The sequence below is a fragment of the Zingiber officinale genome, chromosome 7A (assembly GCF_018446385.1).
Source record: "Zingiber officinale cultivar Zhangliang chromosome 7A, Zo_v1.1, whole genome shotgun sequence".
NCBI lineage: Eukaryota > Viridiplantae > Streptophyta > Magnoliopsida > Zingiberales > Zingiberaceae > Zingiber > Zingiber officinale.
Genome location: NC_055998.1, coordinates 126,873,541 through 126,890,409, shown reverse-complemented (window position 1 = coordinate 126,890,409; position 16,869 = coordinate 126,873,541). Strand labels below are relative to the sequence as shown.

Sequence of the window (16,869 nt, the reverse complement as noted above, 5' to 3'; positions counted from 1 at the left end):
TTTGATATTTGAGCTATATATTGTCTAGCATGGTTGTATAGTGTTGCACCTCAAGGCTAGAAATGATTTCCTATATAAGTAGGGGTGCGGCGAACAAAAGAGAATACTTTGTTTGTCATTGCACTTCATCAATGAGCATCATAATGGTTGCACAAGAGACTATAATGTAGGATAGAATCCTTTAATCGATCCAATTCCTTTGGAGAAACTCTAGTTTAGCATGATATAGAATGGAGCTCTGAATCAGAAGATATCGATTGGCGGAGATAGCCAGATAGAGCAAAGCAACAAGAAATCTTGATAAATATCGAAAACAAAAACAAAAACAAAATGGTAGTGAAGAAACTTAAACAAAAAGTTGCATGAGATGCAATAATTCATGGAGAGCTGAAAGTAAATTCAGAAGAGGCAATATGAACAGCGTTGTTACATGTCACCATGCTGGTTTCAGATATCAATACACAACATTCACAAAAACAAAACAAAACAAAAAACAAAGAAGGCACGCACACAAAGAACTTAAAATAACACTAGGCATAAACCAACATGCATATACAGAAGCAGAAACTTCTCTATGTACAGCAGTACCACAGCTTGAGAGGAAAGAATAGGTATGGCAAGGCACCGATTATTCACACATTCAATTGTTCTCAGCTGTAGCAACAATATGGCTGAAGGCAAAAAGGCAGGATCTTCTACTGCGATCCCCATCCGAAACCGATCGCGTCAAACTAGACCCTGGTCTCGAGCACCTTGTCAAGCATGGGCTCGTCTCAGGAACTCCCATGCAGAGTGTGGAGTGGAGTTTCATGGAGGGGAACCGTTGGCAGCTCAAGGATCTGAAAGAGGAAGAGCCTAAAGGTGGCACCCCTGTGCAATGGATGTCAGGTTTGCAGAATTGAGTGCGTTCATTAGACTCAGATCCCTCAACAGTTGGGCAAGTGGTGCATATAGATAACGAAAGGCTTGTTCGGGGCAGCTCCCTGACTGGACTCATCCCAGGAATCTTGGTGAACGAGACGATGGCATGCCGGCACAGTGGGCAGGGTATCGATCCTGGTGGACCTGAAATAATAGTTGTCGTGCTGTTGGTGGAACACAAGTAAAGCGCACATCTGGTGCAGAACTCGTGATTACAAACTGCGACATGAAGATACTATGGAAGTAAATATGCATATTTTGTAAGTTAACTTCAGCATGACATTTAAAATAGCTTATTGCCTAAAGAAGTGCCTCGCACCAACCAAACCCTTGTAGATTAGATTTGATTAGCTATATATGAAGCAATATTTCAGCAGTGATCATATCTCAAGATGCATCAAAGTTATATTCCACACTAGAATGAAGGTATGGTGACGACACAATTGCATTTTTGATACATGTCTAGTTCCATTTCTGAATAATCAGATGAGAGGGCATTTAAGAAAATGAACACAGCTGCATTAACTTGAGCAAATAAAGGACAATGTAACAGGATAATTAAGCCGAAAGAGGCAAAAACATATTGGCTAATGAAAATTGCATGCTAGATATAAACTAGCACCAAGAATAAACATGCCCTGAAAGTGGAAAGAGGCTTGTACCTTCAGCAGCGACTGTGCATCTTCTTTCTAAACAAACTACACATGGATCAATACATGCAGGTGAATGGATTGTGCTTCTCCAACCAAATTCTCTAGAAGAGGTGAACAGGTACATAACATTATTAAATAAATAAATAAACACCATGAGAAACAAGAATTAAGAAAGTGCAAGCCAATAGTATTGAGCTGGTACAGTTAATATGAGCAAGAAGCATATAAACTCACCGAGCAATTTTTATGATGCTCATGAGGGGAAGAGATAAATATGGAGAAGGAAGAATCTTTATGTTAACATGTAGTTGCTTATTCAGAATGCCTTCCAGCCAATTTCTACGCCATGAATGGGCTACCATTAAAGGAGTGCAACTGTTTAGGAAAGCAGCAATTTATGAGATTATACAAGCATTTCCACATGTATCAATGGCAACATTGAAACAAATGAAGTAGAAAATTGGAAATAAGCAGTACTCTAGGAACATAAGATCAGGACCTTGGATTATTTGCAATATATAATGATAAAAATATCAACATTTACTTAGGGCCACTTACACACCTGTTTGAGATAATTGGGAACATTTTGCAATCTTCCTCGATTTTATTTTTTTTCTTTCCTTCAAAGCAGGAAAACTAAATCTAAACTATTGGGTGTCATTATTCAAGCAATTTGCTTGTGTGCATTTTCTAGTGTAAAATGAAACTATTTTAACATCATTTCTGTGACACTTTTAATTTGCATTTCTCCATGTCTGTTTGGCTAATCAACCACAATTCAATGTAGACTCTAAATATTGCTTTCAAATCCATGTAAACTTCAAAGTTAATCTCATTATTGAGTAAAATCTACAAAAACATGTCCAAGCTAAGAGGCTTTTTAGCTGTGAAGTAAGCACCAGTTTTTCCATCAACTAACATCAGTTACATATATGACAGCCATAACAAAAAAAAAATTCAAAGATAAGAAACTGTCACATTTACTATTATTTTGTTGAGTGTTTATGAGAACTACAAAAATTGACTAAATTAGAGTTAATGAATGCAGAATCAGTATTAAATAGCCAAAAAAAAATTGAGCATCAGATGGATAGGATCAATGAAGCCAGAATTAAAGAAAAATCAAAATATATATATATATATATATATATATATATATATATAACTTCAAATTATTTCATACATAAGATTACAAAATGGTGTTCACTAATCTTAAAAAGGATGTTGAATTTCAATTTATTAATAATGGGAACAATAATTAAAAAACTAGATTAATAGCATGCAATATATCACCATAATATCAATATTATAAGTATTATTATAAGACTAACAATATCTATATGATATTATTGGATATTACCAAATATATTTTGATAGTTCAAGTTATATTGTCTATTCTTGCAGCAGCATCACCTCCCTCATCCCTGCCATGTACATATTAGAGGTTAGGATGGCAAGCTCGCAACAATAGGTAATCTTTGATGTTATGTCTACTTGAGGAAGGAAGAGAGGAAAGAAAGGAAGGGTGTTGAAGGAGGGAAGAGAGGAAGAGAAAATGGAGGGATTCCCTTTTTTTTGCCTACTTGAAAGGATAGGAAAGAAGAAATTAAAGAAAAATGACAAGTTAAACTATGATTTTGTCATTTCCAAGACCATGTAGGGTTACATAGGTCTTTTAACACTTTTCTCTCTCTCTCCCCTCTTCTACCCACTCTTGGAAGGAACCAAAAGTGGGGAAAAGATACCTAAATTCTTCCTTCTCTTACTTTACTTTTGATTTTTCCAATCAAAAAGACAAAGGAAATTATTGTGTTACGCCCTAGTATGAAGTAACAATAAGAATTGTTGTGTATAAAATTATCTAAAAAAATCCATCAAAAGACCATATACTTCTTTTTCACAACAAATTGAGTGTTAGCTACAATCTTCTTTTGACATAGAAATCTCACTCCCTCATGCTAACACCACTGGAGTATAAATTTCTCATAGCAATCTCACTAAGTAGGTCTTCCCTAGACTAATGTCAAGCATAGATAAAGAATTTCGGAGATCAAATAATAAAATATAGAGATCAATTACAGAAAGAAAACATAGTGCTACACATGTATTGACAAATTTAACATAAAACATCATTACACATAAAGAATGTGCAATAACGTATGAAGTGAAATCATAAGCAAGTATATAGGGTATCAACAAGATCAAAAGTAACATGTGAAATATAAAAACTTAAGGAATTGCAAATTGGAGGTATTATCCTCTTTATAGGAATCAAATACAGTTTTATCCAATGACAGAGCTATCTCAATCAGATGTCCAAAAGACTCAATATCCACGAAAAGCAAGCGCATACCCAGGCACATGGAGAATCGCTTGCACTCCTTTGGACAACATGACTACTAATACTAGTTCCCAATATTGTGGCACAAAACAAGTGTTCAAGCATGCTAAGTTGAGTGCATTATTATAAGTCAAATAGAGTCATATCGAGTGTTCAGGTTAAAGACGATATAATGATGACTATTAAGGAATTACTAGATCAACTTATAAAACAACAACCATGAGTAGCAATTAAGATCATCATGGCTCAAGAGTGTTTTGTGATTTATCAAGTACAATATCAATTGTCATGACTTAATCATTAGATTTTGCATTGAATAAGTCGATTACGATCAATTTACCATAGTGGGCATATTCTTTTATTCTATTATGAAGATCACATAGGTCACGATCAAGGAATAAATAAAAGCATAAAGTTATATTGTGTTAAATAATCAAAAGCAATGATTGGTTAATTTATGTTGAATCTACTAGCCTAGATTAAATATTGAATCAACATCTTTAACTAGTACCATCCTATATATTTATACATATTGGTTATTATAGTTGTATATCTTAGCTAGGTTTATAAATTTAGTTAGGTTTAAGAATTATGTGTAACTAACTCAACACCACCATATGCTTTAATAACTAGGTCATGTGTGCAAATGCTATGAACTTGGCATAAAATCAAGGTTACGAACAGGATATAATGAACTAATTTGTGCTTAAAAACTAATAGTTATAATTTATCAATCCAAATTAAATTAAATCTAATAACTAAATCAATATTAATCAAGGACATTAGTAGACTATAGATACTAAATAGGGAAATTGTAACCCTTGCGTGGGACAGAAAATGCAGCTCTAAATTATACAAATTCAAGTTCATATAAATTGATCCCTACTCCAAAAGTCCGATTAAGATTTCCCTTAAAATATCTAAGTTAGGTTAATAGTGATCAAAATTATAATTATGCTTGCAACCAAACAAGATAATGATATGTTATTAGATAGAAGGTCAATCCAAGTAATTAGGATATACTACCAAATGAAATTAACTCATTAGGTTAAGATTTGGCTAGAACTGGGTGACAAACCAATAGATTAAATCTAAATTGAATCATGGTTCAATTATGGTCACAGTTAAAATCAAGATTCGGGCTCCTGTTTGATCTTGGCTAAATCAACGACGGTTGAATCTAACCACATGAAAGGTATTAAATTTAATTGTCTAACATTAATACTAAAGCATAAAGATTTATGTCAAGTCAAACTTATCAAGAGATAGAGTTCAATTGTCAAGATTAGACTCTATTAGTTCATAATTCAAAATAAGTATCCAGTTAAGATTTAATAAGTCAACAATCATTAGATTATGTATTTACTTAAAAGAGGATAGCTATTAAGGAAAATATCTAGTGATCACAATTTAACTAATTCAAATTCAATTTGATTAAAATTTTATTTAGAATAAATTAAGATTATGAAATATAACCTAAAGAATAATGAGAAACTCATGATATTCAAAGCTATATAGTATAGAAAGTCCACACTAGTATAATGAACGTGTATCTAACATGCATATCTACTGGAGCAACAGTAATTGTGGATTATAAAACTTATGTTGTATCCACAAAGGAATATGGGTTGAAGCATCTATTAGCATTTACTCACGGAGAAATGAGGTTGTATAAATATATCAATTAAACTTCTCTACTTTCATGCCTACTAAAATTACATATCATGCCTCATCTATTCAATGTATTTGTCTAATTTATTTAATCTTTGTATTCCATCAATTTACACTAGCAACTAAAACAATCATCAGTAATGTCCAGTAAGTCACAACAAATACCACAATGGAATAAAGATAATGATAGAAAAAGAATGAAAATCCCCTAAATGTATGCACCGCCAAGATAGAAGGGGAAGAACTACCTCAATTTTGAAAATAAAACTTCCTCTTCTAGTGGCAAAGCAGATCCCAAGCCCGGTTGAAAAAGGGCGAGGGTTGCGCGTTAGGATGCAAGTCAGCGTGAACTTTCAGCTAAATGTTCAATGAATTAATTCATCAAATTATTATGCTAATGTAGGATGTTCGAAGGAACACATTGTAGGGTCCGACTGTAACGTCTTGGTAAGGACAGCTACATATTCATGAGAACTCGGGTGTAGTGCTAAATATGCAAGAATTTGCATTGTAGGATTCGACTATAATGTATCGACAAAGACAGCTACATCTCCAAAAGAACTTGAGTGTAGTGTTAAATATACAAAAGTTCTCACACCATAGGTTAGATAAGAACAAATATTATAGAAAAACTAATGGTCTAAGATTTGAAACATGAACATGGGAACGCTCATAGGTAAAACAATAGAGCTAGTCGATTATATGATTAGAAGAATAAATATTTTATGTGTACAAGAGACAAAATGAGTAGGAAAGAATGCAAAAATGATAAAGAATTCAGGTATTAAATTATGGTACACAGAAAGGAGTAAAATAAGAAATAGAGTAAGTATTATTGTCAATAGTTCACTAAATGACAAAGTAGTAGTAGTTAGAAAGGGTGATAGGATTATAGCTCTCAAGATAGTAGCGGCGAAAAAAACTATTAATCTATGGTAAAAGGTGAAACCGTTATCTTGGCGGCCCCTCCAAGGCAGCCCCACTCTTCCTTGAAGGGGTAAATCATGGGGGCATCGTCCAATAACAATAGCACATGAAGGGAGGGGTGAGGCAACTGGGGCATTCCGCACCCTTTGAGAATTGATCCAAAAGAAACTATTAATATAATTAGCATATATACACCTCAAGTAGAATTAGATGAACACACTGAATCTAGATTTTGATACGAAAAAACATTTTGTCAACCGAAATGATTTTCATAGGAGATCTAAATGAGCATATAGAGTGAAAAATGAGGAATATGATAGGGTACATGAGGGTCATGGGTTTGGAAAAAAATTTTAGGGAAAATTATATTAGATTTTGCAACGACATATGACCTTATACTAGCTAATATGTTTTTTAAGAAAAGAGAAGAACACTTGATCACGTTCAAAAATGAGAATAATAAATCACAAATTGATTTTGTTATGCTTAGAAGAATGATAGAAAAATTTATAGAGATTGTAAGATCATCCCTGGAGAAAATTTAACTACCCAACATAGGTTAGTAGCGTTGGATATACACCTCAAGCATAATATTAATAGAATGAAAAAATATACGACTCCTACAATTAAATAATGGAAGTTAAAGGATGAAAAACAAAATATATTTAAGGACAGGGTAGAAGTACAAGTATTAGAAGAAATATACGGTGGCTCGAATACGACATGGGATAAGATAATATCAATGTTAAAAATAGTAGCCAAAAGAATACTCGATGAGTCAAAGGAACGTGTACCACTAAGTAAAGAATTTTGGTAGTGGAATGAGAAAGTACGAGAGAAAGTGAAGAAAAAACGAACAACCTACAAGTAATTATATACTTATAAGAAAAAGAAAAACTTAAAAAAACATATAATAGCCAAGAAAGAGGCTAAGAAAATAGTGAATGAAGTTAAGAAAATAGTGAATGAAGTTAAGAATGAAGCGAGAGAGATTAATACAAGAAATCTTATCAAAATAAGATGTATTAAAGATGAATGCAAATAAGATGTATTAATAATGAATGCAATAGAGTACTAGTAAATGATAAAGAAATAAAAGAGCGATGGAAAAGGTATTTTAATCAACTTTTTAATGGTTAGATGACCAACTTAATTTAGGTAATTTAAGTAGGTCAAATGAGTATAGAATTTTAAATTTTTATCGTAGAATTCAAACATCAAAAATAAGAGCAAGCTTTAAATGGGATGCAAAATGGAAAAATAGTTGGACATATTCCGATAGAGGTATGGAAGTGTCTTGGGAAACAAGATATTGAATGAATAACAACTTGATATTGAAAACTCAAAAAATATTTATTGAAGGATAAGTACTCTAGTTCCCTTATATAAAAATAAAAAAGACGTACAAAATTATGTAAACTATAGGAGTATTAAACTAATGAATCATACTATAAAACTTTAGGAAAGAGTAATAGAAAAAAATACTAAGAAGACCACATTGACCGAAAATCAATTTGGATTTATACGAAATTATATGGAGAACTCTAGAAAAGAGAGGTGTTAGCATATCGTATATTGAACTAATTGAGAATATATATGCGGATGTAATGATAAGAGTGAAAACTTAAGATAAATTAACCGAAGCGCTTCCCATAAAGATAAGGTTGCATCAAGAATCAACTCTAAGTCCCTATCTTTTTACACTAATCATGGATGAACTCACTAGACACATCCAAGATACAATACCGTAGTGCATGTTGTTTGCAAATAATATTATTTTGGTTGATGAAACATGTCAATGAGTAAATGTTAAACTCGAATAATGATGGGAAACCCTAGAAGTGAAAGGTTTTAACCTTAGTAGGATAAAGACAATATATGAAATTTAAGTTTAGCAATATTAGACGTAATGAGACAATTGTTATGATAAGAAATGACGAGTTATGTATAACTGAGAGTTTTAAAGTATTTAGGATCGTTTTTGCAAAAAGATGGAGGGATTGAGGAAGATATTTTACATAAAATACAAGCGGGATAGTTGAAATGGAGAACGCCAGATTTTTTTGTGATTGTAAAATACCTCTAAACTTATGGGAAATTTACAAAACAACGATTAGACCTGCTATGTTATATGGAGCTGAATATTGGACTATGACGCGAGCACATGAACAGAAGATAAGAGTTAAAGAGATGAGGATATTAATGTGGATGTACAGATATATAAGGATGGACAACATAAAAAAATATAAATATTAGAAAAGAAAGTCGAGGGGCACCTATTGAGGGAAAACTCCGAGACACGTTTAAGATGATATAAACATGTACTTAGACAACCAACAAATGTTCTAGTTAGGCGATGTAAAACTATGGCAAATGTTTATATCAAACGAGGAAGAGGAAAGTTAAAAAAAAAAAAAAAAAAACTTGGTTAGCAACAATAAAATATAATAAAATTTATTTAAACATAAATGATGATATAGGAGGGGATAGAATCCAATGATATAAAAAGATTCATATAGTCAACCTCACCTAGTGGGATAAGACTTAGTTGTTGTTGTAATAACCAATGGTTCTACAAAAAAAAGAGAGAGGAGGTTTATTTACAATACCTCAAATTTGAAAATAAATACTCTTATACTCCTCTTCTGATGATCTGATGATCAATGGTTCTACTATAGAAAAGAGAGGTCTATAATACCAAGTTGAAGGAAAATTAGATAATTTTCTCACTAGGAATTAAAAGAACATCCTAGCTCATAAAATTTGAAATTCACTAAAAATAGGAGAACTCAAGCCTTTAGAATTTAAAATCTAAATTACAAATTTCAATTTTAGGTTATAACATTTAATTTTAAATTATCATAAATTAGGTTATTATAGATTATTGTTGATGTTGGATGCATCAAATAATCGAACCTAGTTTTAATATTGCTAAAGATTTCAAAGTTAAGGTGTGCTATGATCTAACAAGGTTGACCAAGTGTGCAGATAGCTCAACCTGGGCAAGGAAGTTTGGACTAGGCAGGAAGACTTGGCGTACACCAAGCGAGAAGTTTAGACATGTTTGGAGGACCAAACGTCTAGCAGTTCAATGGGTCTGGAGGACCAGACATCGAGAGGAAGTCATGGAGTCGGAGGATCAAATGGCGAGCGAGAAGTCCAAACGGATAACTTCTCCTAAAAGGAGTAGGTAAGAACGCATGAACAATAAGTGTCAATTCGACCTAGGGTTTCACGTGAAATCCAAAAGTCAAGACCGAACAATCCAAAAGGTGACCAAAGTTAGGGCATTCTAGGCGACTGGAAGGTATCCAAGCGCCTGGAGGTCTGGGCGATCTGGACAACCGAATCCAGCCACGCAAGCAATTGAATTGGCATGCCCTGGTTGGTTGGCACACATCAGCTTTTAGGCGCTCGGGAGTAGTCCAAACGCCTCGGAAGGGATAAAGGTGACTCAGATAGAGCTTTAACCTGGTGCGGCCACGTCAGCGGTCCAAGCGCCTGAGGTGGTCTAGGCGTCTAGATATGGATAAGTCAGCAATGAAAGTGGATCGGATAGACCTCAATAGAGGCGCCTAGAGCTGGTCTAGGTGTCTGAGGTCAACCTATATAAAGGCCCTTTGTCCAAGAGCTCGGAACAACTTTTTCTAACATCTTTAAGTGCTCCAACTGTGGTCTCTCTCCCAAAACGCCCAAGCTACGCTGAGACTCTACTCTGACAAACGTGCATAAGTCTACAACTTAAGATTGTCGGTATACTTGGTGCATAATTTCATTTCGTCTTATTCATACTTTGTTTTTGTCGGTAAAGTTGTTACCGATCTTAACCTTTGTAATTGACGGATTGATAGTGAATTATTCATCGAAAGCGATCAACGATATTGGGCCTTGGACTAACAGCACAGGTTGTGAACCAAATAAAAAGAAAGATGTTAGTATTGTTTCTGTTTTCTGTTTCTTCTGTTTTCTCTCAAGTTTTCAAAAAACATGAAAAAGTGACACGTGCTATTCACCTGCCTCTAGCGCTTCTTCGATCCTATAGTGTTGCCTCCTCCCTTCCCTCTATTTGAGCTCTTTCTCTCAAGTAGACACAACATGAATGTCCACCCTCCTACATGAATATCACCTCACTCGAGATCAATCACTAAGATTTATGTTACTTGTGATGACCCTAGAATTGTCCTTTCATTGTGCAACCCTGCACATAACCTCCTAGTAGCTTTCACTCATCATAACATTAGTGCACAATCATGCAGAACAATACGCACTCACACCAGCAGTGATATGTAGGTACATGCACTCATCTGTCATTTATAATGTGCCATCATTTGCACTAGCCCCTTTTCTTTCAAGGCACCAAGCCTATCACTATTCACTTGTAAAAAATAAAAACATCTGGCTCTTAGTAGAAATTTAGCTACTTTTTTCTATTGGCTTGCTAATCATGGATTTATATTCATGGATTTAAAATTCAGAGCGTCAATGGAACGCTAAGTAGGCATCAAATTTTCAAGTACAAATGAACCAATTGATGCAAGTTCTTATCTCCTTCCCTTTATAGCAAGCAATTCTTATAGCCTCTGAACCTCAAGGACCCTTAAATAGTTGTTCAATGCTTTGCAATGAATTATTAGACTTATAAAGATCAAATTAGGTGATTGATCTATCCTTAGGCCTACACTACAAATTAAGAAATTGTTGCCAGGTAGAGGTGCAAAGCCACAGTTGGTTGAGGTTGGCAGTATAGGGATTGAGAAACAAAAATGATTTAGATTTTTAATTATATTTGTTTTATAAAATTAATTGATATAATTAATTGAGAGGTGTGAAGTGGATGAAATGGCGACTAGGCAAGTATAAAATCAGTAGTTAATAGATCATTGATAGGATTCTAACTATTAGATTTATTAGGCTTTAATAAAGTACATGATAGATTAGTAAATTTTGAAAATTGATGGTAGATTGTGTTGTTCATGTTGTCGGATATGCTGAACCCTGCATTGTGGTTTTGTATATGATGTGTTCAAGTGTTGTTACAGCATTCACACATCTATCATGCTCATAATATTGAGGATCATGACACCTTTCACATTATAAGTTGACCATTCGTGATAAAATATCACATGATGCTGATATAATAGTCTACATGATAATAACCAGGTGTCCATAATGTCTACACATTGTAGTTCAACAATGTTGATGTCATTCCATGATGCTGATATAATAATCAAAGCATAGTGATTTAGCTTCAGTGCATATATCAGTTGGGACTTCGACCAATATAAACATATAATAGCTATTAAGACCTTTTGGACAATTATTAGTTATTACAGCTCATAAAGAAATCTTACACGTATTTTATATCAATGAGAACTTCCAGTTGCTGGATGTAACATCATTAGGGCTACCCAATTGATGGTAGTCATACCTGTGTTTAAGAGAACACATGGTATCATCTGGATGGATGTATGGGGAAACACAAGTCAGGCCAAATACACTGTGAATGCATTGACATGCCTATAGGTTATATTGATAATTGCAAATCATATAATGCAAGATATTCGAGTGGCAGAATGTATTGAAGGAGACAAGATAATGCATGAAAAGGGATGGTTAATGCAAGTGATTGTAATTCCTTTTTTACAAATTTTTTCCTTAGTTCTATGATACAGTAATGAGACTGTCGTTGTCAAGCCTTATTTAAGTTTTAACCCATACCCATGTTGTCATGCAATCTATTTTGCGCATTGTGCTCACTTTCCTTATTTTGCTTCTAATCTCAGGATGATTTTCTAGTTGCTCACACTAGACACTTCTAGTTGGTTGTTTTGTGATTGTGATTGAGGTATGTTGCATAGTTATGTTATTTACTCCAACATGACTTTAGATCATGTGTGTCATGCAAAATCTATTATTTGGTAGATTGAATACAGAGGGGGAATGACAATTGGTGTAGTTATTTCACCATTGAGATTATTTAAAAACATAAACAGCAGTAAGTGTTGCATGTGATCAATCTCCAGCTCCAATTAAAGTTAACGTTATGAAAAGTCTGAACAGGTTTAGCATATTCAAAGCATACCCATTCACATTCTCAGTGCTCAAGCTGGCCCCTCTAGCAATAAGAACCTGGATGCACACATGTAATATATAAGCATAGCAGTTAAATATAGCCGTGGAAGAAATTGAATGTCTGCAAAAATTACTTCACAACACACAGCATTTCCACCACAAGCAGCATAATGAAGGGGTGTACTTCCAGCACCTGGTAATTGACATCAATAGATATGTCAACTAAAAGACATACCAGTTTTGGGATCAACACTACAAATAAACTGAAGTGCATGTAGTATATAGAGATCTCATGCAGGAATAACTAAAAGAAATAATGGGATGAACTAGTTTTTTAGTGAAAAAAGGAAAAATGATGTAGTATCATGAGAAACAAACCTATCAGATCAATTGTTGAGCCATCTTCTGTTGTGACCTCGGAGACTGAAGCACCCAAGTCTAAAAGCAAGCTAACAGTCTCTGCATGGCCATTTAGTGCTGCCATGTGAAGGGCTGTAATGCCCCCATCTGCTTTTTGGTTAACTAATTTAGACAAGGCACTGCCAATCACAAATTGGAAAGATCTAACTTTACGATGAAGACTAAAAACACCAAGAAAACTGCATGGCAAAGGTAATACCTCTTGTCAAAGTCAGAAATAGTAGATTCATGGGTAGATTTTCCCATCATGCTATCCCAAAACTCAGGTATACTTGGAACATAGTCAGCAAGGATAAGCCGGATGCAACGAGCATGGCCATTTAGAGCAGCAAAGTGGAGAGCTGTTCCCCCATTGACATAATCTGTTCTGTGAATCTATTGACATTTTCCAAATATTATATGAGAGCTATTAGGAAGGCATAACGAGAACAAAACCAACTAAATATGAGAAAATGAAATGAATAATAAACTTACATTAGGTTTGAAAAGCATTAGAGTTTGAACAACCTCCCAGTGACCATATTGACAAGCTTGCATCAAAGCAGTCTGCAACAGAAAAAGATTTATGATATTAAAATATGAAATAGAATTTTTCCACTATCAAAACATACTACAAATTAAGGAACTTGTGATCTTGCAGTTTCAACAGGAAGAACGTAGGGCAATAATAACCAAGAACATGAGTCAATTGGGAACAAACTAAGGGTTTTAGTTCTACCTGTCCTCGTATGTTCCTCAGGTTAATGTCGACTCCAGATTCAATCAAAAGAGATACAATCTGCAGATTAAAATCTCAAATAAACTTCCGCATACGTAGACCAGTAAATCCCGATCAAAGTATGAAATGAAAGAGGGGAAATGTAGGTAACTACCTCGTGGTGGCCTTGAGCTGCAGAATAATGGAGAGGCGAATTCCGAACACCAAACGTCGAGTACCGGGCGAGCCGGGGATTGTACTCCAAAAGCGCCTTGGCCTCCTGAAGATCCCCATCTCTCGCCGCCGAGACTAGCCTCTCCCCGGATGCGGAGCACCCGAAGGAGTTACCCATGATGCTAAGGAACCCCATTATCTCGAAAACACCGCGACAAATCCGAGAATAAGGGGGGAAATCGAATTTTTGGGGAGCCAGAAACTCTTACCACCACCGCCAAAAACAATCTAACAGAAAATTTTCGGACATCTACAATCCACCGCTATATCAAAACCACCAAGAGCTAGCAACAAACTCCGTTACAATTGCAGTCCACGGCCCAAAAAATATCATCGTTAGGATGAAAAGCACGAAGTTACGCCGGTGTCCCGGACCACTCGACGCGAGTCTCCATCCTCTGCGTCCTGAACTGCCGGCAGATCGGATTGAGGCAGGGAAGGCGCCTGCATCAAGAGAAGAACAATGTAGACTGAATCACCAAAGACGCGGAAATGGTACAACAACAAATGCAGAATAATAAATAGGGAAAAAAAGAAGTGGAAAGGGAAATACAGAGCTGTTAATGGAGTATAATAATAATAATAATTATTATTATTATAATAAATTATTATTATTATTATTATTATTATTATTATAACCAAAGCCTCCCTCCCACTGGCACCTAACTGGTCAACACATGTCTAATAAAAATAATAATAATAATAATAATAATATATTATTAGTGTGGGTTGACAAATAATAATAGAGATAGGAGATTAAAACAAACCTTCTATTAAGTCTAAATATTACATTTTAATTCGTGAGATTTATAATTAGTCGACTGAAATAGATATTTTTAGACAATAAACTGTATTTAGGCAATTTATAGTTGAATTTTAGTTTATGTCAATATGTGTCTGGTGTTAGATGACTAGTGTTTGATTAGTTGGATGGTGCTTAGATGGAAAGATTGTGTTTTTTTTTTTGAACTATATGAGAGTATTTCTTCATATAGCCTTTGGAGATTCTAACTCTAATAAAAGAGTAATAATTCCCATTTTGATTTTATCATTTTTGAAAAGCTTCAAATATGTGATCTCGAATTCGACCTTGATGTCTAAAACCTCTTGTTCAATGTATCTTTATGTTAATCACATCATTCATTTTATTGTGTTTCTCATATTCATTTATTAATATTATTATACTTTGGGGTGAGTGAATATAGTAAATTGGGAAACTTTATTACACTTCCTTGATCTTTGGTTTTCATATTTAGCTAGTCGATGAGAATGGAAGAGAGTTCTTTACTTATTATTATGGCTTAAGATGGAGGACGGTGAATTAATTGTTTAGATACATAAAAGATTTAAGGAGATTTGTAATGAACATTTTGTTATTGGTGAAAATTAAGGTAGAGAACTGTGCTTATTAAGTATTTAAAGCCCCACTTATTGTAAATTTGAAGATATATGGAATTACATGGAAGCTCGAATTTATAATACTTAGATGAAAGAAAGAAGAAACAACATCCAAAAACGAAAACAAAAATGCAACAATTGATTTAGGACGATAAAGTTGGATATATTGCCGTAGAGATAATTACAAGCTGTCAAATAAGAAAGGAGGAATGGTTTAGGATAGCTGAGCTGTCTGAAAGATTGGACTATTTTGTATGGTCGAACTATCTTATTGCAGAGTATCGAGCTGCCCGAGTATTCGAGTGTCAGGTTGGCCGGTCACCAAATAAGTCGAGTCAGCCTAGTGCCTAGTCACCAAGTCAGCTAAGTGTTGAGTTAGGTGACTGAATCAGCCAAGTGCTCTGAGTGTCGAGTGGATCGAGCCGGAGTAGTTTGTTGTACCAAGTCAAGAAAGGAAACGTTGAAACTTGCGTTTGATACAGTTTCCTTAAAATATATTCGTCCGCTTCCAATTATGCTTCAAGATTACGAAGGATATTTATTTCCTAAGATACAATGGGAAATTGTGATCACCACCAAGTACTAATCGATCGCAACGAACTGAGTTCATATTCGAATATTATCATCGATAGACCGTCGAGTGAAATGCATGATCGAGACGACAAAATGAAAGGGGGGAATAAAGTGGATGGATATTTCTTTCTCTTGTATCTGTTTCTATTTACTTAAGATCATGGAGAACCTCTTTATATAGAAGCTTCATACCTCCGTTGTAGTAAATGACCGAATAAAATTTATTTATCGCCATTACAAGTCAAGCTGCAAACATCAGTTGTTGACAAACAATAGTCAGTCGTTTCACTTGACTACAATTAATCATCGATTAATTCATTTGTTACACACTTAAACAGCTTGCAAAAGAAAAAATCCATGTGGTAAAATATTAGTCGACCAGTCTGACATTCAACGTACGTAAATTGTACTCACACACAAGTTAATTTGGTTCAGCCCAATTCGGACTCTGGATTTACACCCCCCTGCAGACTCATGTGTGAAAATGAATCTCTCTTCATTGGAGTAAAAATATGAAGTCATCATCTTAATGACCCCTCTAATGTGGCTCCACACCCTCTAGAAGAAGGTAAATCATAGGGAGTATTTGCCTTAGCACAATTGCTCTTTGCATAAAAGAGATCAAGTACCTAGTGAGACATTGCAAATAGCACAATTACTCTTTGCATAAAAAAGATCAAGTACCTAGTGAGATATTTTGTACCTGTTGAGAATTGATCCTAGTGGTAATAATAACGATGATTATTGAAAAAAGAATTATCACAATCTATAAAGAAGGTGATTAGAAATTGTTCGCGTAATCATAGTAGTAGTCATATATATTTAACCAACATATTTTATTATATTTGAAAAGAAAAATATTTTCAGTTAGTTAATTGTTAGGCTAGCTACTGATGTGTGCGTGAAGTTTGTAAGAACATGATAATATGGGCATGAGCTTGTAGAATGTAGAGCTTATAATT

General features: G+C 34.5%; 1 protein-coding gene across 2 annotated transcripts; it reads right to left on the bottom strand.

Annotated features, from left to right (window-relative positions):
• Positions 1–388: 388 nt before the first annotated feature.
• On the bottom strand, positions 389–14,449 carry LOC122002438 (probable E3 ubiquitin-protein ligase XBOS32). Of its 2 annotated transcripts, none has more exons than XM_042557607.1 (10): positions 13,878–14,449; positions 13,724–13,783; positions 13,480–13,551; positions 13,205–13,380; positions 12,964–13,124; positions 12,720–12,778; positions 12,596–12,642; positions 1,809–1,949; positions 1,584–1,675; positions 389–1,065 (listed from the first exon to the last, which is right to left on the bottom strand). In XM_042557607.1, the coding sequence occupies exons 1-10, from the start codon at positions 14,070–14,072 to the stop codon at positions 641–643; spliced, it is 1,428 nt and encodes a 475-aa protein (XP_042413541.1). In that variant the 5' UTR covers positions 14,073–14,449; the 3' UTR covers positions 389–640. The 2 variants fall into 2 exon arrangements, with proteins under 2 accessions (XP_042413541.1, XP_042413540.1); XM_042557606.1 differs by having other exon boundaries at positions 389–1,140; positions 13,878–14,448.
• Positions 14,450–16,869: the final 2,420 nt, after the last annotated feature.